General features: G+C 39.2%; 1 protein-coding gene across 5 annotated transcripts in view; it reads right to left on the bottom strand.

The window, feature by feature from the left end:
* Positions 1 to 21009, bottom strand: part of dachd (dachshund d) — a 97773-nt gene extending 76764 nt beyond the window's left edge. For 2 of the 5 annotated variants that reach the window (XM_056754814.1, XM_056754815.1), the window contains exon 1: positions 20132 to 21004. In XM_056754814.1, the coding sequence (XP_056610792.1) occupies positions 20132 to 20691 (560 nt within the window). In that variant the 5' untranslated portion in view covers positions 20692 to 21004. Of the gene's footprint in view, positions 1 to 20131 lie in introns of all 5 variants that reach the window. The other 3 variants (XM_056754813.1, XM_056754811.1, XM_056754812.1) reach the window with 3 other exon arrangements.
* Between the last annotated feature and the right edge of the window lie 2557 nt (positions 21010 to 23566).

The following is a 23566-nucleotide window of genomic DNA, read 5'->3' as shown; positions in this document are numbered from 1 at the left end:
CGTGACCTCGCCGGTACCTCGTATTTTCGTAGGGTCAAATCATCATTACCATAGTGCAAGCTCAGAAACGACAACTCAAAATTCCCTAATTACTGTGTGTTTACTAGGGGCCACAGGCCTGCGCACAGTTAATGAAACATCACGGTCCAGGCCTCTAGGGCCCAGGGGAGACGGGCCCTCCAATGCAACACTTGCAGTTCTGCTTTTCCACTCGGTATGCAATTAATTGATCCACGAGCCATATTTTATGAGGCATTCGAGGACAATCTGGAAGCAGGATTTTGTCTCTAATACTACAAAGCAATACCACCACCACAAAAAAGAATGATAAGTACTCGAGTTGTACCCCAATCTACTAATGACTGTGTTGCGTGATAAAACACAAGCACATCACCTAAATACCACTAATTAGGGCAAGTGCATGCATAACCAGCAGCCAGAATAACCAAGAATGGTTTGCATTGAAAAACAAGAGCTATAGTCCACAGAATCTCTTTTTACACATTTACTAGCCCACAAGCCGTCCGCGGTACCCTAGCCGTCTCAGGTTCGGTCGTTACCCAGGCAAACCACGGAAAGTGATTCCCAATTGTTGTGATGTCATGTCTAAGAGCAGGGCAGACTATTGATACTATAAAAAACACGCAGCAAGGGCTAGCATGTGGCAGATTGCTTTCTCCGAGCCAGTTTTAGATCAGTATAAGTACAGACAGGGGCCGTGCTCTCCTCTGCACTGGGGACTGAAAATGAGAAATAAGCATTTCCGGATGTATTCCGCTGGCCACAGAAACAATTTGCTGTGGGCAAAAAGCCGGGGAAATGGGATAAATGGGCTGCGCTAGCAGAGAGGAGGCTAAAAAAAAGTTATTGCTGAAACCTGAAATCTTTTACAGAATTATAGAATTAGGAGAGTTGAGATGCCAAATTATCTCAAGGTAGAAAGCTGGCAGAAAGATGCCTGTTGGATCATTCCACAAAATCCTGTCGTCTACAGTATTGATTATCATTTAATCAACAAGTATCTAGTACAGTAGATCCTGTCTTCTTCAAACTCTAGTATTAGCTGAACAATTCATTTCAAAAGTAATACAATTTCCCATAACACCTCCTGCCCATGTCTTCCATTGGTTGACAAACAGATAAGCTCACGCCCTTGACTGAATCAATGTTGGTGTTTTAAGTTGGCATGTCTAACTTACACGTGTCTCTATAAAAGGGGAGCAAAAAGCATTTTAACATTTCAGCTTTAAAAGTGTAAAAACACTGAACTATTTCAAGCATCCTTACAAAGCTACCTAGCCAACTCCAGACAGCAGGATTGTTACCTCAAAATGTCAAGCTTGCTGAGAACCCGCATGGCATGCACAATGACATCACATCTAGTCCAGAGGAACTCTGCATGGGAGTGCCCCTGTGTTTCAGCCATAAATACCTAAAGGTTGAGATACACTGTCTATATTCGAGCAGTTACGCTGGGGAAACATCACATGGACATGCTTTGGTGTGCACAGCATGAAGATACAGGAACAGGTGCAATATGTCGACATTTGAAAATATGATGACAACAATCATTGCTAACAGGTCATTCACTATACATTTCCTTCAGCTTCTCACCCAGGTAAGACGCAGAAGGCTTTAAACGAAGTCCATTATCATCACAATAGCACTTGTCTCAATTATCAAGCGCTTCTATTGTAAAAGTTTTTAGATCGATGGCTGTAAAGGAATTCGGTTTCTTTTGAGAACATAGGAGCGGTTGCCAGAGGACACAAAGAAATGAGTGCCGGCCTGATCTTGGCGAGCTACTAGAAGGCTGTTTTCTCCACTTAAGCGGAGCTGATTGGAGGTGGAGGATTCCCAACGCCGGGGCTGATTTCCATAAGAAGGGGAGGACGGGTTCTTAATGGGGGTCAGTGACAGGGCCGAAGTCTGAATTGGCAGGGGTGCATCAATTAGTGCGCGGGCAAAGCTCATGCTAACGATAAGGTGAGTGGATGGTAGAGAGGGGTAATCTTCATTAGAAGCACATGAAAAATATTACAGGCTCACAAAGAGACGGCAAATGAGAGCGTGGCAAAGGGCACGATAGAAACATCCTCACTCTTCGCAAGCTCAATCGAGAGCGATTCTGGCCCTGCAGTTATGGACTGAACGTCCAAGACTTCGAAGGGATGTTTAATTTCATAATGCTCTTGTTAAACGGCATATTTTTTTTAATTCAAAAATGAGACATCTCTTATATTGGAGATATGTTTTTGCAGAAGGATTTGGTTTCAAACAGTTAAACATTAGCGTGACTCGCTCAGTGGAAAACTTCAAGCACACAATGAGCTATTAATGAACATCCAGAAGAATATTAACAAACGTTTACGGAGAAAAACATAGAACTAATTGTTTTTCTGAGAATTCTACAAAGCAAGCTCTTTTTTTGTTCATGAATACAAAAACATCCTCAGCTTGTTTTGATGATGTGGGGAAAAAACGCCTTATTGACCATGCAATGCTTCTTTCACAATATCTAATATTTCTGACAGGAATCATAGACCTTTGATATGCAGCTGCTTCGACTTAATAAGGCAAGACATTAGTGTACACGTGTAAAGTGCGCTCATAAATTTGTGAGAGCGGATGCGAGCCCAGAAGTAGAAATGAATTTGATTACATTGTGTCCACCTAACCAAATGAACCCCATAATGTGAACATTGTGCAACCAAGCAAACACCCCTTCGAAGATCATCCAGGGGGTTGTATACCATTAACGCGTATACTGTGGAAAAAAAGACATTGAACAGTTTTTTTTGTTTCCGCAGGGCGAACAGCCGGGGCACAATCACTGTGAATTACAGTTGTCTCCATCACATCAATATCCGATTTTTATGATCTCTTAACAAAATCTTTGGAGCAGATAAATTTGAAACACCGCAATGCAATTAAAGCCCAATTCGATTTAGGCCAGCGCAATCCATCAGTCAAAGGGAAACCAAAGGAAATCTATTATTAGTGAATTCCTACATGTCTTTTCCAAAAAACACAAACAAAATCGTGTTCTCACAGATCCAAAATACCAATTCAATTATTCGCTCAGCTAGGGTGCATTTTCATATTATTACACAAAAACAATACTAATTACTAGCTAAAGTACTGGAGCTGAGCTTCGCCAAGTATGTCATCATACCAAAAAGTTCTCCATTCAAACTTTTCCTATTAATTATTACATCTTTGGAGATTTTATTCTCCGTGCTCTGGGGAATCATCGTGATGTTCTTGGTTCAGATGAAGTCTCAATGTAACCCATAATCCTATTTGTCCACTTCAGAATCAGCGTCATTATTTACAGTAGGGGGAGGGTTCAAGCGACCCCATCTCAGCTCTTTCAGCTTTAAACGCTATCATCTTCAAAGGTAAAAGAGGATGTCGATTTAAAATCAGAAACGTATCGCCGATCTCTACGCTCCTTAAAGTACAATACATCTCCGCTGATTAAAATACATCAAAGCCTCGTCATTCGTTCCTCTGAGCAATAAGGGTGGATTTTAATTGCAAAATGTTAAACCTCACAATTAAAGGCTTTGTGCTTCTTAAAGCTAGCCCAAACAGACACAGAGAGCGCAGCATACAAATGAGCCGGTAAGAGGGAGAGAGGAGAATTAAATGATAGCATTAAAAGCGCCCTGTTAAATGATAACGCTGTAGAAGACCAATCACGACGTGCACCGATAATGCTACAGTGAAATATGTCAACAAATTGCACTTTCATACTCTATCGTTTTTCTCTCAAATTAAAGCCTTCCCTTTAAAGAAAATACATGTTCGAGTGTCTAAAACAGGTGCCTGTTTGTGAGAACACTAATGTGCCTGCCAGTGATAAGCAGTTCAAAATGATGCCATCCTGCTGTAAATCGAGGAATGGCCAATACAAACAGTTAGTCAATTTACAGTATATACAGCTACGATGAAGCGCTATAAAGCTGTAACCGAATTGCTGACATCAGATTACCAGTTTACAACGCAAAACTAACCGGACAAATCTTATCAGTATTTGAAGGATTTAGAATAAGGGAGTGAACTTTACACACTTCAGTTTATAATACACCTTTACAATGTATTTACTACACAAACTATTTAAATGAGGTACATTTTAGTCAATTTAGCAAAAAGGATGAGAATTTCTGTGCTAGCAAAAGCAGCATGCACCAATACCTTCAAATTTCGGGGGTGATGAAATAAAAAGATACATCAAAGTATTCAAATATTTTGACCTGGTTTACTTCCATCAAAACGCTCAGGGCATAATTCAGTATATACATTTTCTTATTTAATATTTTGGGCAGGAAAGCCGTCTGAACACACCTCAAAGCCATGATGAAGCTCTATAAAGCTGTTACCTGACTGCTGCCATCAGATTACAGATTTACAGCGCAAAACCTAACAAGACTAAGCTTATCAGTATATGAAGGATTTATATTAAAGTGAACAAAACTTTACACACTCTAATTTATGGTTTTCTTCTAATAGATTTACTCCAACAAAAACTATTCATATGAGGTAAATTATTAGTCAAATTTTGCACAACAGATGAGAATTTCTGTGCTAAGCAGCGTGCACCAATAGCTATCACTGGGGTGGGGAAATACATAGATAAAGTATTGCAATATTTTGTGTCACTTCGTAATTCAATGTATTTTGTTACTATTTTTAATTCATATAAAAAAAAACTCAAAGCAAACCTGTAAGATGCAATACTATGTGTATTGTGGGGTAACCGATACAATCGATTCAAAGGAACAAAACAAAAACATTAATCACAATATTGTTATTTTGACCCATATATAAATGTAATATCATATCACCATGTCCCTGCTGTTCACCCCGACGACAATCCTCTGAAAAATTCCTCATGCACACATTAAGAAGCAATAATTAAAAGGCTGTGATAGACACGGCATGCTTCTAACAGACCTATCAACAATGAAATTAGGATTTGCTGGCAAAAGAGCATTTCAGGATCCCTTGGAGGGACTCATGAAAAACACTTTCATGGCTAACCCATCAAAAAAGCCTGGCCGGCGGAGAGCGAGGCTGCGCGGGACGCCAGCAGGAGGATGTTATGTGAGGGTCTGCAACGTGCGACCTCTCATTTCATCCTTTAATAAAGAAACACCCAGGTGGCCTTGATGCCTTACAGTTGCCTGGGGCTCCCGAGCTCAACACAGGAGCTCGGCTCCACGTTGTTACCCTGCACCCCTCTCTTCCCCGTATGCTTTGTTGTCCATGCCATGTAACAATTTGGAAGTCTGTTATCAAGATCAAACCGCTTCTCAATCTCAGCTGGTGGAACTTGTTCCATTGCCTCACTGATCGACTTGCCCGGACGATAGTGTTGTAATGGCGAGGTGGGGAAATAACTTTTCGACCAGAGACGTGGTAGCTACAGTAAGACTGTGGGATCGGTTTGTGGGCAAGCATTGGGCAAGTCTAGGGACACTAGAAATGTTGCAATTTGGGCCTGTTTGGTAACATTAATACAAATACAACATCACAAAATGTATTAGTCCCAAAAAGGGCCGTGGTACTTAAACGCTACGTGCTTAAATGATTCTTGCGTCTGACAGAAGGCAGCAAAATTTGCCTTGAGCTGGTCATTTTTCAACTACGCTGATTCAAACACAAACATTGTGATTTCATTGTGCAAATGATCTATGTGTAATACTTTCATAACTTCCTGTGTGAAAGGAGCCTGTTGGCAAGGCTCTCAACAGCCCGAGCAGTCAGAAAAAAACAGGTTATCAGAATTTCTGTAGGCCATTTTTTTAATTAGCTTTCACAATTTGCGCTAAGATAATGTCAGGGAGCTGATGAATTTAGTCTTGGAAGGGTGGCGAAAAGTTAAAGTACTCGGCACTACATCAATAGAAAGCATAAATGCTTACTGCTTATACTGACAGATGAAAATACATGCGTGTCGTACGGCTAAGTCAGACAAAAACCAGACACGGGCACACACCCACTCGTCTGTCAAATCTAAGCATTATGGTGTAATTGCAGAAAAGGGAAACTATTTACAAACTGTTTTAACAGACTTCAAATTGCATTTATTCCACAACGTGCATGCAGCTTTAACAGTTTCCTGTCTTTGATTTATGCATTCTGGTCCTGTGAAACTTTCGAATTCATCAAGGTAGCTTTAATTCAAAAACAGACCCGGTACGGTTTCTCAAACAGAGGCCGTCTAATTAAAATTATTGTAACTCTGACAAATTCTAGACATAGTTGCTACTTAACTGCGTTGTCAGGCCCCGCGCTCCCAACCTGAATACAGATTCTCCACCTGCCCGCCATTCCGTATTGTTCAAACTTTTCCAACATACACCTATTTCCCCAGTGGGAAGCAGGTGGTGTGTAGAGGTGTTTACGGAGAGAGTCTAACTGACAGGTGGCGGGAGGAGACTCAAACAGCTGCATACGAGTGGAAAAAAGAGAGAGAGAAAGAGAGAGAGAGAAAGAAGGCAAACAGCTCTAATACCCTCAGGGTTGTCAACTCCAATCCCCCAACCCACAATGCTTTTAACCAAGCAAACAGAGGAAAAACTGTTGCCGTCTCAAGACATCAGAGTCTTCTACCGAAGCCAGCGATCTCAGGCTGATTTCGTAGGCTTGAAATGGATCACAGAGGCTCGGAAGAAAAGACACGAGGGTAAAACTCCAGCTTAACTAAATGGTGTTCAGCTTGTAATAAATAAAATAAACAGTGTTGAGAGTGAAATACGATGGGGTGAATTTATTATAGGAATAGGTTACCCCAAAATAAAAGATCTATCATTATGAACTCACCCTCTTTACATTTATGACTTTCTTTCTTCTGTAGAACATAAAAGAAGATATTTTGAAGAATGTTGGTAACCCAACAATGGCAGTACCTATAAACCTGGATTGGTTTTGCGTTCATACAATAGAAGTAAACGAGTAATGCTACAATTTGTTTACCAACATTCTTCAAAATAGCTTCTTTTGTGTTGTGCAGAAGAAAGAAAATCATACAGGTTTGAAATTACAGAATTTTTATTTTTGGGAGAACCAAGTCTTGAAGCAGTTGCCACTTTTGTTAAATATAGAAGTTTCAAAGCAAAAATTAATTTTCATAATGTACATAATGGTGCTACAATTAAAATGATTTCAAATTAAATGTTGGGTTGTTTAAGATCTAATGTATTTGTAAAATACAACAGAAATTGTAAAATGAAAAGTGAACACCCCCCCCCCATGTAATAAGAAACACAACGTTTGGAAAAAAAGGTTGTTTGCAGAGTGCAACATCAAAATCAACAAGATCAGATTTTACCGCTTTGTTTGGTTCTGCCAAGGTTAGGAGACCCATTCCAAATTTCCTGGGGCAAAAGAGGGATGTGTGGGGGGGGTAGTAGTGGTGTTGAGTGTTGCACGAAAAACGATGTCATGCAGATAAATTACTCGTGCAGATCAAAAGACAAATCAACGGCAAAAGACAAAAGATGCTGACGAGCTATGAACAATGGAGAACGTGAGATGTGGGGATCACTGCAGACGGCTGCGGGATCCAGCTGTAAAGAGCACAGTGTGGCTACGCAGATGAAGTTAACGGAGCGCTTCTGGTCACACTTTTGTCAAAATAAGTATAGAGGGAAGTACTTTGCAATACACCGATGCATTAAGCGCTTCAGCCACACAAACAAATAAACAAGAAATGCATCAATTGTTTGGTACCTGTGAGAGTATATTATGAACAAAACAGACAAGGAGGCAGTGTGGCGCTCTCCCGGTGAACATCGGGCACTAATCACACAGTCGTTCACATACACCACTAAAATAAGTAACACATCACTTTTATGGTCTGTACTGTCCTGCCATTAACAGCTGGAGGAAAAGACAAGGCCATATGAGCACAACCTTGAAATTAAATGCCTTTCATGTTAACCACATTCAGAGGTAATTATCTTTAACAATACATCGACTAGCGCATTTTACACAGTTAGTGTGACGCACGCATCATTCACTTCAAGTGCAAGAAAGAAAGTGCAAACTAGTTTAATCAAAATAGGGCTGAGATTGGGTCGGTCCATTTCCCTAATAGATTTAGATAGAGGGTCAGAGACACTTTTAGGTGTCCACCAGTGGATTTGCATGAACGCAAATATACGCTTCTGGGTCGCAGCATAATATAAATAGCCCAAGCCGTCCTATTCTAAACAGCAGTTATTCAGAACAACTACAATGATGAAATTAAAGGGGGTACGTAAGGGGGGGCAAGTTCCTTTAGCCACAACAAAGGAAGGAAATCCCACTTAGATTTGTACTTCTTTCTCTCTCTCTTCCACCTTTACTGGGTATATCGGAGAACAAACAGTGCCTGAAGCTGGCAGCCACCTGCAATGCATTCCCCACACCACCCCCCCATTAAAGTCCTTCACAGAAATCAGAATTTAATAAATCACCCTGGAGTCTGACAGAGTTTATCTCGAGGGGTTGCTTTGACTAGGGAGGAGCGAGCAGACAGACAAAGCCTAGGACGATAAGACTTGGAAATTAAATACAGTTAGCCGTTTAAAACAAAGGCTGGAATGTGTCGCAAGCCGCTACGTTACCATCAAAAAAACCCGTTTTCTTATTTCAGAAGAAAAAGCAGGGACAGAAGGTCGTTCGTTTCCGTTTGGCCGCATTTAACCTCATTTGCATGCTTACTGTCAACATATCTCTCTTTTGCAGATATGTTTAAGAGCTTTCATTCAGGCCTGAAGTTGACATCCTTTTTATTAAGGCACGGGATATAAATCATGGTCTCTTACACATGCACATCTCAATCTGAGATCTCGCTCTTGCTTCCTTTTATACGCATGACAGGTGCGACACGAGTCATCGCTTAAGTTATGCGAGCGCGTGTTATCTACGTGCGCACACAGATATCCTCACTTAACGTGTTGAATCGCACAGATTATTTACAGAGACGTGCGTGATATGTTCGTAGAATTTATGTTAAAGGTAAAGTGTGATTACGGCACTTTTAGCATGACTGAACATTAAAATAATGACTGTGTTTAAAATATATTTTCAATATATTAAAATATTATACATTAAGGATTTAAACACTTCAAGTTTTAGGGCATGTCAACTAGCCTCCTCAGATAGCATACCAATGGCACAAGAAGTGTGTAATGTCTTTTTCAGATAAACCAACTCTAATGAAGGAGGTGTGTTTGAGATTCTAAATAAGCATTATACTCTGTTTTTAACACTCCAGGTTCCCGGAATTTAGGAGCAGACGGTGGGAACGGGGTGACCTGCGGGCCACGCCCAATGTGTCCCGACTCGCCCCGCGCCACCGACGGCCTGGCCTGCTACCTGTTTCTCAAACTGATGCCTTCCTGCTGGGCCGGCTCGGCTGGAGAGCTGTCAGCGTTTTGCCCTTTCTGGGGCGCTGCGCTATCTCTGCCCGCACCCGTCCAGCGTGGCCTGTTGAAAAGACCTGTCACAGCCTTGCGAGTCTCTGACATTCCTATTGGCTTGACCCTGACCCTTTGAGAAGCATACTTTAATTATCCTGTCTCAAATCTCCTTCCATGGCAGAACTGAATATACATATCAGAGCCAAGAGAGCATGTGCGCTATTCTTTTACGTCCGCGTATAAGAACCCCTACTCAGAGCCGTATGACCCTTGGAATAATATTAGACTGTTTGGAATGTGACTGTGAGACTAGCAAGAGCCACAGCTGTGGAAGAGGTTTCTTTATCAGGGGAAAATTACATAATGCCCTAACAACTATACGAGCCGTTTCCAGCACAACAAGACAATGCTGGAATGCCTGGACGATAAAAACAGAAGACATAAATACGATGCATTGTTTTAGCTGGCTTCCTCGATATCCTCCAATTAAACTGGCCTGTCAATGATAGGAGCGTAAAGACACTTTTGATCCGTGTAATCATATCTGCGGGCTTGCTTTTGTATCGCATTCCTTTTCTGAGATTTGAAAGGTCAAGAGTGAGGGGACATTTGATAACTGCACAATCCTCGTACTCCATTTTTCAACCTGTATTCTTGGAATTGGGAACAGTGCAATCGAGGGGATGAGGAAACTGTGTCCGAACGTATAACCGTAAGATGAAACTTGAGGAATTTTCTGCACTGAGACAGAAAGAGAAAATAAACGGATTATTTGATGGGTATGACAAAAGGTCAAATCACTGAACAGAATTACAAGGTTGCTAAGTGAGCCAAACGTCTGACCATAAATAATGAGTGAGGCAAACCTTGTTCTCCTTTTAGCTGGAAATTTTGGAAGGTTTCAGGAAATTGTCTATATACCGAATCTGCCTCTAAAGCAAATATTTAGCTTTCAGCTTCATTTATGTAATATGTAAAATATAAATATTTGTTTTATTACAGAAAAATTGACTTTTTTATTACTACTTTTTTTAATAAAGTCAACTTAAACCTAATTATGTTTAAAAATATTAATTTAGCAAACTAAATATAACAACAGAAATATAATAACTCACTGTAAACATGTGCTCGATTGATTTTCATTCTTAAACCTTTCGTTTCTTAGCATGCCATTCGTTATTTATTTAACTCAAAAATAAACTTTATAAAACAAAGACTTGAGAAAAGGTTAAACGACATTATCACAAATTGCCATAAATGAGTTACACTTTTTTATATTTATAATGAACATCCACAATAACCTTAGAGAAACAAAAATGATTCAATCATTTTAATCTTACCTGGAGCTTGAAGTCTGTCGCGGACTGCAAAACTGCACTGAATGTGTTTCCAATGTTGCATTTTAAATGAAGGCAAGCAAGCATTTTCAATGACTTCTCATGAAAGTCGAGAACCGCTTTTGCGAGGTGGATGGTGGGATTTATTACTATGGTGGATAACTCTCTGACGCTGGTCGGGAGTATCGAAAAAGTTGCTTTGTGCAAATGAGGATATGCTTCCGCTGGAGGTGGCATCAAAGCATCACAGTGAAGTGCAATTTACTGACTTCCGAAAACTTAGCATCATGAACAAAACTCTGTATAGCAGTCTGCACATTACAATTTTCGCAAATGAGTGAATAATGTCCACATCGATAGGATCAAAAGAATGAATTTGTAAGAATAATATATAGCAAAATGCATCATGGCATTGTAAGTATGTCAATAAGTGTTTATTTTAAAAGAATCTATCATTATGTATTTATTTTGATAATGAATATGGTATATGAACAATAAATATAACACAACTAATAAGAAATATTTGTTTTTTAGATAAAGGTCTGTAGTACATAAAATGTAAAACATAATAAATATATAAGCCGTCAGCTTTTCATCGTTTTCAAATACGTCTGTGTCTGTACACGAGGGATCCAAATGGTACCTTATAAGCCCGAGATACTAAATGACCCCAGAAATATGACCCTTGTGACAATACAGTTTTCTAAATTCCCTGAAGTTAAAGAGACATAGATAAAGTGTGTTAGTTCCTGTTTTGTCAGATCATTGACCCACACCGCTCTCTGTACGGCCTGCACGGCCTTCCACAGTGCACTCAGCACGGCTTTCGCCTCTACCTCCTCGGCAGGACTGTCTTTCCCATTAAATAAGTCCTATTCCACTTAATGGCAACCTTGGGAGATCCGGAGCGCTTGAAAGCACTTACACTTAACACTTTGTAGTCAGAGAAAACGTTTTTTTGATCTGCTCATGTCATTTAATCATCCGTATTCTACCGAGCTACTCAGAAACAATTTTGCAGGATATTAACTTCTGGCTAAACCTTGCTACTGCCATTTGTGGTTCCACTCAACCAGTGGTCCCGTGGGGGCCGGAGCCTTCCTCGCAGCTGTAATGAGCTTTACTGAGCTGAATAAAATAGTTAATAGAAAGGTAAGATCAAAAATGCATGAATCATGAAATATTAGCCAGATCCCAATAAAGAGTTCCATGAAAGTCGCTCTGGTTAAGCAGACCATTGTTGGACAGCCTCAGCAGCACGAGAGACAGTTTAGTAGTTTATTGAATGGGAATACCATACCTCCTCCGTGTATAAAGTTACTTAAGTGCCTGCCTGCAGGGAGAACCATGTCAAATCGCATTGAAAATAACTTTAAGGAGCAAATTGAATGCATTAGTTTAAAGGGAGGTGATGTCTATGGGGACTGCTGACACATAATACTAAATTATCCTAGACAAAATATATTGAGCAATGGAAAAGTGATTCAATATTCTTTCAAACGAAAAGAAAAAGCATTTTTGCTCGTGGTGAGAAAACCTACTTATTACTTGGCTGGCATCATTGAAATACACAGACAGGCAGTGCCATCCCATGAAAACCATTTTTGTTCCATTACCAAAAACTAGGTCATCCTCTCATAATTGTCAATCATGCAATAAATCTTTCTGTGCCACAAATGAATACTGCACTGGGAATGAAACAAAGCTTATTGGCATGCATTGTCAGCTTGACTTAATTCATTCTCCTTTTCAGCTGAGCCTATTCATATGTGAAGTTTACGGACATCACACTGTCTGTTTCACAGTGGAATAATAGATGTGGACGGACACATTATGCTGGGAATGTTGTATTAGCGCAGCGTAAGCTGTCTGCATGGAGACACAGCTCACAACAGAGTTTAATGTGAGACCGGATCCAAAACCAGAATAAATTATCTCTCATATAAACCACAATTCTCTCCCGAGCACATTAAATGTAAATATGTAAATGTATGTACAGTCATGAACCCACTGCGCTTCTCAAAAAGAGCTCGAACATGAAAACAAGCTGGAGAACTTTCAAGGGAATTGTTTTCTATGAATCATCTGTTTGTGACATCATGTTTTAAGATAAATCCACAACTCACTTTTCTTGGAGTAAAAGACAACAAACAGTCCCACGGGGGGGGGAATAAGATCTATTAAATAGCACAAGCTTTTATCAGAGATAAAAATACATATTCTCTGATCTTTTTCTAGGAAAAAAAGACCTTTCTAGTTTAGAGATTAAAAAAATAAACTGTTCTCAAACCATGCAAAGATTTGCCTGGACACAAAAGCATACGATCAAAAGTCAAAAATGTTTAATGTGAACACAGACAATTTCTAAATAGATTCCGATATCTTTATTTTTAAAATGCATTTATTATTAATTTAAAGAGAAAACTGAAACAACCAAGCACCCTATTAAGTTTTTTCATCAAAAAAACCCAGCGATCTCTGAGAAATAATGTTTTCCTCTGTAGTCTGATCCGTGTTTCCTACTATGTAATTGTGTCTTGTATCTTTCCTCTACCTCACAAAAGCTTGAAAACAATATCTGTGTCTGCCGCAGCTCTGGGCTCACCATTTACCTTCTCCTGCCAGGTGTCGTCGGTTTACAAATATCTGATTGGACGGACAGGAAATGCAGTCGTACGCCTCCAGCAGACGAGTTGGGTGTCATGTCTCTCCGGAGCAAACTGTCAGTCTTTTAGAAGAGAGTAATAATAGCTGGGTGCCACAGCTTGCTATGGAGGGGATATTTTTTAAAGAAACCCTAGCAAGACTTTGACATTTGAGTCTAAAGTAGAAACTCAAGCAGAGCATCATAGAAAGAGTTATCAGAATAGCTGTCTCATTGGAGCAATGTGAGAGCCTCTGGATTGCTTTCAAAGGAAGAAACACCTTTGTTTGCTGATAATGAAATACAGGGCAGCTTTCAAAGGGGGGGGGGGGTTCAGATGTTGTTGTTAGGGAAATGCCAACAGTACACTACAGTTACTTAGTATATGTGCAAAAACAGACTGCGTAAAACTAAAAGTTTGTTGTGTGACAATGTTGGCATGTTGGCCTTCAGTTTGCATTCCTCTGCAATAACATGATAGAGCTACACTCTAAAAGCACAAGGCCTGCTACAGTAACTGTTTGCTTTACTTCAAAACCAGATGGAAAGGTCCGGTTTAGATTTTCCTATGTAATTTGAGAAGAAACACAAAGTAACACAACCAAAAGTAAAAAAAAACGTTTGTCACACTGTTACAAAATATAATCAAACCTAAAGCAATGATAATGTTTTGAAAAATAGCGAGAAAGATGCTTATGGGCCCTGCCTCAAAATAGGCGGAGAACGAGACACAACAAGCAACCACTTCAGCTTGCTGCAACATATGGGATCCTCAGTGGCAACGAGCGCCAATATTTTGGCTTTCTATTATAATTCAATTTTGCTAAATTGACTTGATAGGCTTCTGTGCGGTCCGTGAGGATTCAGGCTTCATAAGAGAGGCCCGCTTTGTCAAAGACTCGTCAGAGAGCACATTCTTTGAGGTCTGATAGAGTTCCATTCTATTCTCAAGTGTCATTAGCTGTGGGCCAGGTAAAGATTAGATAACAATCAGAACTTATGAGATACTTTTGGAGGTGTTAGAAGTCTTGCTCAGGGAGGAATGTCGATGGAAAAAAATGTGTAATATCCTCTTTTCTCTCATTCCATGGAATTATAAAATTGGACGTCTTTCGTTGTTTCGGTGCTACATATTTTAGTTTAAAGAAAACAAATGTAAACGCATATCTGAAAAAAGATAAGCGTAAGTATATTTCATTGCAAATTCAAATTTCTAAATATGTAATTCATGGCAGAATTTTAAAAGCAGTTTTATTGAAGGTTCTTTATAAAAAAATAAGAAATATTGCACGAGGGCTTGAAGTGAATTAAATGCTATTTATTTTGTCCTAAGAAAAGAGTCTCAAGCACTCCAGAACACTTTGTTATTCTTTGATAGACTCATGGCGCTCTCATTGCGCTATAAAGTGTTTCTTGTTGTGATCTAAATGAAAACAGCCTCCAGACCTCACTGGTCACCTGTCCTTCACTGCAGTCTCGCCAACCCTGCTGATTGGCTTCTACCGCACCTGCACTTCAAACATCCAGCCTTTGCTGTATTTTTCAAAACCACAACGCTCGTAAACATCCATCACAGCATTCTTTCTTTGTTACAACAGAGTAAATATCTCTCGTCCAGGGTAGATTTCCCATCATTCTCTTTAATCACAGGAGAGCGGGAAAAAAAGAGGCCATTAAGTTCAAACAGCAGAGATATTTTCACGACAACACGGAAATAGTTTATATTGGAGGAGATTCATCACTGGCTAGTATCTTGAAACTCCGGGGGGGAAAAACAAGAAAAGGACATTTCTGGAATCCCATATGAAATTGCTTCCCTGAAGTATTCTTTTCTTTCCTGTCGGCTTCGACGTGAAAATGAAGCCAGGGAAAATTAACTCCTGATACGGCCACGCTGAATTAGACAGTGAAAAAAAAATACTTTTTAAGGATTCTGGCCTTGTCATTTTCAATTTTCTGCTCTTTGGACATGCTTGTATTCAGATTCCCGAACATCTACTCGGCATATCAATCCTAATTAGACAATCTGGGTCCGCGAAGGATGAGAGCGGAGTTATTTGCATAATTTAATCATAAATACTCAGTGATACATATTTCCGAATGCATTTGTACAATCATCTTTTTATCCTCAGGGCAAAAGAATTAATATGATTAGGCAATAATTCTTCAAAAAAAGGCAGGAAAATAGCAAACCAGAAAGGAGACTGTCTTTTTAAACTCCAGCTTTGGGCTATATGAAAAATTAATTAATTTCTGGAGAAAATCAATTTCTTTATGTGACCATATTAGACAGAGCCAAGCTAAGGCTGGAATCGCTCTCCAATCACGAAATCTCATCTGCTCTCTCTAACTTGTGTCAGTTGTGGTTAACGTCCCTGTGCGGGCATCAGTGATCTGCACACTGCTTCCTAAATATGCTGTAATGTGGAGGGGATGGTGGCTAAAGAGGTGCCAGAGAGCCTGTAACACATCACTTTTCTACCGGCAATCTGTCTCAGGTGCAGCTACAGAGTGGCTAGTGTCCCGGTCCTGTCTTGTTTAATGCAGCTGGTGCTCTAAAGAAAGAAATATGCAAATCATTTGACACGCTTACATTTGCTTGCTTGAATTGAGGCTGATTGATGACTCACGCCGTCAAAAGGTTTGGTCAATGCAACCTGTTCTGAGAATCATGAATATCCGCTTGTATCTTAATTAGAATTACGTTCAATTGTACCACATGATGCGAAATTCGATGGATTATTAAGGTCAAATGTTAGGAGGAGATTCTAGGCTTGTATGTGCTATTACGGTAAAGCTTTAACAGTGTAAGCATACAATGCAGTACATTAAAGCCCACAAACTGTTCTTCAGGCAACCAACCATAAAAAAGACAATCGATAACATCCGCTGGATTCCAAAAACAAATTGTCAACAGAACTACTTCATTTAGATTTGTTAAAAGCATTTCTGTCCAAGAAACTAAGCAATGAGGTTTTTTCAAAGTGTTTAAAATTAGAGATGTCAAGCATCACAATTTTATCTGCATCACATTCATATCAAACTCAGCATGGCTCTTTTTTGTCCTCTCGCACACTGGCGACGGATGCCAAGCGCACGGGTTAATATGAACACACGTGGCTAATCCCATCAAGCAGAGCACCAATGACTCACGTCAACAGAGTGAAATAAAAAGCGATGGTTTGTCCGCTTCATTTTTGATCTATCGAAAGCATGCAACGGATATAAAATCCCTCATATGATTTGTAAGAAAGGGCTACAGTAAATCTGTGATTTTAACAAACCTTTAAACATGCATCCACCGCCCCCCCATGCCCCCCCCCAACTCTTTCATCCTAATCAGCATCTGTCTCTCTGTTTTTTGAAGTTATTATCGCCCCAGCTCCCTCTTGGATGTGGTTGCTGGGTGACGGGTATCTTAGCACCCACTCTGACTGGGAATGATTTGAATTCGATCCAAAGATTTCCCATGAGTACCTGTAAACACATCCGTGCCTTGTCGAAAACAAATATATCAGAAGAGCACTGCAAAGAAAGCGAGAGGAGGAGAAAAAAGAGCGATAAAATCTGCCACTGTATGTTAAGACGCACCCCAGAGTGCTAAACAAAATAATGACGCTTCTCCTTAAATATGCCAGTTTGTACCGTACACAAACAAAAATATTTCGTCGAATGTGATGCTCTTGTGGATGAAGGATACGAGAAAAAATAGAAATGAATCATAATTGGTTTAAAAAAATTCTTGAACTCATTAAGCAGCAAAAACTACCCAGACATCTGCATTACATTAATAAAGCATATAATTTGATATACTGTAACCTAAAAATGTAAATTAAAAAATGTTTTAAACAAAAGTGATTTTTAGAAGTTAAACAGTAAGGTAACAAACGCATCTTACCCTGTTTTTTACAGCATATTGTTATTCCAAATTCTAAATAAATAAATAACTTAATACACTGCATTAACATGCATCTATTGAGCCTTTAATTGTTGCAAATGTCTGTCAATTCATTGCTGCATCACTGCCAGGGCCGTACACAACCTGAAAACCCCTCCGATATAACAGCTGCCTCAGCATCTACCTGCAGTTCCACCACCCTGATGTTTCAATAACCTTTCCTTAGAGTTCAAGTGTCACCAAATGTCATGAGCCATACCGTCCCACACGGACAAAATTGAAAGGAAAACAAGTAGCTAAAGTATTGCTCCTCACACAGCAGAGTCATAACTCTGAAAGCAGAGAGATTACAGCCCTGTATCTGTCCAGCGGCAGAAGGCGCGCATTAATCTGTGCCGAGGGTCCTCAGGAGAACAAGGGGGTACCAGCGGAACACGTTCTCATGCGGAGGGGGAACGGGGCGATTCACAGGGACTTCTTTCAAAGTGAGCGGACAAAGATGTAAGGCCGCTGTTATCCCTTAGCAAAGAGGATTATTAACACTGGACCGCACGCTGGAAAAGTGAGCTTAAAGTGCCGCGCTACACATATCCAAGAAAAAGATTCATGTGTCGAGGGATGAAACAATATCATCCTTGAGAGATACCACTGTACCATAAAAATTAAATTTAGGCTGTTTTAGGTAAAGGAGTTTCTTCCGTCTTAAATGTTCAACATCTAAGCACACAACAAGAACCGAACGCAAGAGTTACGACTAAGCGGCCTGACCTTCCGCGTACAGAGAACCAAAACAGATGTAGATACATTAAATCCACACTGTAAATAAGAGCCGGTCCCGCCCGTATGTTTGTGCTCAGCAGATACCTTTGTCCATACAAATGATGTAATCCTCCAAATGGGAAGCAGACATGGAGGAGGTGATTGATTTCAGCATAACACCAGCAGTACCAGGTGCTTTCACAGACAATTACAGGCCCCTCTACAGTATGCACCAGTAATAGGCCAGCACTTTAGCGTCATTAAAGCAATGGGTAGCACTGCATTATCCTTTAACCCCATCACTGACCACTCTCCCTCACAGCCCCGGAGTTCAAACCACACACTCGATCACCTGAGGACCCTGGGACTGTCGGCACGGGGAGGGGGAACCGGACAAAGTACAGACACAGGCCCTGAAGGGGTTTGCAAGGAGAGCATGGACGGATCGCTCTATTAGGACTGCTGATAGATAAACAGACACACTGTCCTGTCATACTGCCACAGAGGAATATTTGCATGCTTCACACAAGCATAATTTTCATCAGATAAAATATCAAGTTAATATGTTAATAAATGTTGGAAAATAAAAACAAAACCACATATCTGTTGCAATTCAAGAGATGTAATTGTATTATGAGACTGAAGTTTAAGAAATAAAACTGATGGAAATTTTTAATTAAGAAAAGGTTTAAAAATATGTGAGAGAAATTAATTTTTATTCCACATTCTCAATATCTAAAAGTAGCAAATACAGAGAAACATTTGGGAATTATAAGAAAGGGTGTAATAATGTTTTCTGTAGTTATTTTCTCAAGCTTAGAGCATTGATACATAGTGGAAAATAATTTGGTCTTAAAATTGCTACTTTGTGACATCTGCAAAAAATAGATCACACACTCAAAATATGTGTACATTTCTTAATTTAAATTATTCACAGTCTGGTCAAAATAAGACAAATAATTTAGACTTGTTTTAATTATAGTGACGTTGTTAATGAACAACTTTAGTTCTTAGTTTTTGTGGCTCTGAAGTTTGCCATTGTTCAACACTCATATTGCTGCACACTGTACAGAGCTTATATGTTTTCAGGCGAACTGTCAACATCCTGACATTTTTAAATTAGCTTACTTTTTCTAGTAATTATTGGGCCTATTCACTTGATCACTAAAGGGTGACATTAAAGTTTCAGGGTGAATTATTCACCAATGTTACAAGCAGTAATTGTTTCCTGTGTGATTTTGTACCTTCAAGCAGTGTATCACTGTCATTAAGTATACAAGCACTTATTGACTATGATTTGATTTTTCCCCAGAGCAAGAAAAAAGTAGAACGAGATTTACGCCTAGAAAGACTACTTATACATGTGAGAACATTTACAATTATATTTCAGACAAGCATGCATGTGTAAACTTAGACTAAACAAAATGAACAGACATCTATTTAAAGAAACAATTATCTTATAATCTCATAATGATCATAATATTGTTTGCAAAATGAACAAATACGGAGACTTAAATTAGTAAGCTTTAAACAGACAACTGTAAGTAGTAAAATCTTTCGAATAAAAATGCTCTCACACTCTGAATACACTTGTGTATTATTACTAATATATATATTATTCAATATTTAGTCACATTGATTCTAGTAATTACTTACAAAGATAGAAAACCTTCATTTTAAATATATTAAGAATAAACTTGTAATAATATGTTCATGTTTACCTACTAATAAAGTTGCAGAAAGTTCAGGATATCTACAACCTCGTCATCTTTGAACTTGAGGTTCATTCTTTTTATCATCAAATTAGCAAAAGAAACTTATTTAAAGGTTCTATTTTTACGATTTGTTCATTTGTAACTAGATGCTGACAATGCAGAATTATATAGATAAATATGAATAATTTAAAGATGTCTTGTGCAGACTCGAACTGGGTCAACTGCAAACTAATTACACTGTGGATATTGGTTCTTAACCTAGTAGCGCTAACGTAAAGTGTAACCAACATTTCCACTTCATTTATTTTCTAACTCGCAACTAATTAAATCTATTAAAAGAGCCGTGAGTGTTCTTCTCTCACCTGGCATTAGTGCAGTCGTTGTAGAGGGTCTCGAAGTCCTTTCTGGAGATGAGTTTGCAGCGGTTAACCCCGGGCTGGATGGCTCCCAGTCCCCGCAGGATGCGGACCTGCTCCACGTTACACACCACCGGCGTGATCTCCAGTCGCTTGAGTTTGGTGTAGACGGTGTGCAGTCCCCCGACCAAGTGTTTGAGAAACAGGTCAAACGCCTGGGGCAGGCAGATGAGCTCGTGTCCGTCCACCGTGAAAGAGGCCACCTTGGCACTCCTAAGCTCCACCATCCTGCACTCATTATTCTGCGGGGTATTTTCAACAGGGGATGGGGTAGAGTACACGGGCTTTCCGGGCAGATTGATGCTGGCGCTGGCATTGATCAGATCCGATCGGAACAGATTCTGGGTCGCCGACTGAGACGGAGATCCTGAAGTGGCCGAAGGCGAGGACGATGATGCTGCGATCGCGGAGGATGATGATGACGCTGATGAAGATGATGAACAAGTTGAGATCGGACACGGCTGGACCAGAGACGGCGGGGGAATCAGAGCAGCCGGTATGGCCATGGTGTTCTTCACCTATAAAATAAGTTCAGTTTGAAACGAGAGCCGGTTCGCAAAAGTAACGCAAAGAAGGGGAAATCCACCGGAGAGCGCTCCGCCGATGCGCGAACGGATGAGGAGAGGTGCCGTGCAGAAATTAGAGCTCTGTGAAAGATTGAGAGAGAATGACAGGAAGAAAATGAGCAGAAAAGTGTGGCTCTGCACTGTGGATGAGTTGTTGTTGTCACAAGGTACAGAGAGGGAGGAGCCACTATCAGCCCTTTGAAACGGAGACATGAGGAGTCTAATGCGACCCTAGAGCGCGACTATCAGTGCAACTATATACAGAACATTTCCCGAATTTGCTTTACTGCCATAATGCACGATACCTTGCGCTTGTTCTTGATAAAACTATACGCTTTGTTGCGTTCAAGACGCTTCTTTATTTCATCTTTTTAAAAGTGCGGCAAAGCCTTTTTTTGCGGATAGAATTGATGCTCCGTGAATATTAGATAATGCATACAGCAGTCACTATTAACAATTAACAAGTTTTCTGCAGCATTAATGAACGTTGAGAAATATGCAATTCTTCATTTTTATTTCAAATGTAATGACAAAAAAATATGAATTTAACAGTAACCAAGATCATTAAATGCTGTAATTTTCATTCATTGTCAAGTCATAAAAAATAATTAATTTTTTAATTCATAAATTAATTCATAACAATACAGTGTTTTTCGAGTTTTAACAAATAACAATTAAGACAGACAATAAGCAGAGACATCTTTAAACAACAAACTTAAAAAAAGTATAATTAAAATATGAATAATTTTATGACTATTAGTCAATGAGCTGTTGCATAATATAAAATGTTGTGTTAATTGTCATTTTGGGCTAATTTGTTTCTTTTCTATTATAGTAAATTCAGAAATTACAGAAAATATTACAAATAGACATTCACATTGTGCAGAATTGATGCATTAAAACCAAATAAAATAAGACCAAATAAAATTCAGTGCCAAATGAAGCTGAAAAGGTTTATCTCTATTCACTGGATTTAACTTTCATCTTTGCAAACAAACAAATTATAAGATACAAAAAGTTTTAAGCATGTGTGTTTTTTCTTTTTCTTTCTACAAACAGCGGCATCAGGCATTGATCTACAGAACTTTTTGAAAGCAAGAAAAAAATAACATGTGGTTGTCCTCACTGTCCTCACAGGTCTATTTTTTGGAGTTTAAAAACATCTAAGTATTAGTTAGTCAGATCCGATGTTCCTTAAAGATAAGCAGGACAGCATTTCAGAATTGTCATTCAGACACAGAGGTAGCATGTAGTGTAAAAATCAATATCCACTTAAAATTCCAAGCCAGACAATGCAGCTGCCCTTTATGTTGCAAACCTTTGCTTAAATATGCATCATATTAAGATTTCATTAAAAACATAAATGTCATGATAGTTTGCCAACAATTTTTCATGTTAGCATGGGGTTAACTGCAAATGATGGCTATAAAATTCTACAGGCAAAACCGCTAGCAGACATTTGTTTAGAGAAGAATGATGATAAGACAAAAAGGCATCCACAATCGCCACAGGACCTCTATGATGTCTTAGATTCAGAGTCTCTTAATGAGCTGGGTGGGCCTGATGAATCAAACTTCCATTAGAACAACAGCCTTTCAATAGGCAAACAGCAGGATGCACCATGCAGAGAAATGCTCCATGCAGTTGCATTACAGTACAGTGCAGTGCATTCCAACCTTGAATGTTCATTACGGGCATTGGATACATTAAGAAAGGCTTTGACCCTCATGTATTGAATAAATACAAGTTTTTCTGTGTGAATAAAGGACTGTTTGTACATTAGATAATTATTCAATGTGCCATGCTTAAGAGGAATGCTGGTGTGCCGTACATGAAATGCAATGATAACACAACCCAGCTGAGAGAAGGTCAAGCCAACAATAATCAAGAGGTTCAGGTCAACAGTATGTAAATTACATTCAATGCATGTCCACCTTGAGTACAGGGTCATACATAATAATGTGTAGACAAATTCACGGGAAACATATGGGCAAAAACATCCTATGCTTCTTGTTTTCAAATGAACACAGTGAGTATTTTAAAGGGATAGTTCACCCAAAAGTCTAAATTCTGAGATCATTTGTTCACCCTCAAGTCCAAACCGGAGTAAATTAAGTTGTTCTGCTAAACACAAGAAACAAATGTGAGCAAAAAAAATGTGTAAACCAAACTGGTAAAGTGAACTATTATGGTAGTCAATGGTGCCCCACAGCTGTTTAGTTTTTATATTCTTCAAAATATCTTCTGTGTTCATCAAAACAAAGAACTTAAAACAGGTTTCATGAGGGTGAGAAATTGATGACAGAATAAAATGTTTGGGTGCAAAAAAAGAAAGTAAGCAATTAACAAACGTCAAATTAAACTTGATGTACAGTTGTGATCTGACTATATGAAATGAAAAATATTTGAGTCAAGAAATTCCTTCCACAAAAGAATGAGAATTATTAAAAATCACCAATCTCTTCACAACATTGGCATTTACACTAATGGCGCTTAAAAGGAATCCATCAAGAAGGAGAAACGGATGACACGTTACCATAAATGCGACCACAAATGAAAACAATCAGACTGTTTGATCACTGTGGATAAAATGCTACTTCAGAAGACAATTATCTTCTAAAGGATCATAAAAGGTTTTCTGTTTTTTTGGAAAATGACATTTAAATGGTTTCTAAACAGTGCTTGAAGTTAGTCAATGAGATTAATGGGTTTCTTCCATGTGTTTACAGTATGTCATCAGAGGCCCGTGCTGCCTGCAGGGGTATGACATGACATATCTAATGAGAAAAGGCCCACCGCAAGACCGTTTGCAAAG

This window comes from Triplophysa dalaica, chromosome 8 (genome assembly GCF_015846415.1).
Source record: "Triplophysa dalaica isolate WHDGS20190420 chromosome 8, ASM1584641v1, whole genome shotgun sequence".
Classification (NCBI taxonomy): domain Eukaryota; kingdom Metazoa; phylum Chordata; class Actinopteri; order Cypriniformes; family Nemacheilidae; genus Triplophysa; species Triplophysa dalaica.
Note: the sequence above shows the minus strand (reverse complement) of the source record. Positions and strands in the feature narration are given on the sequence as shown.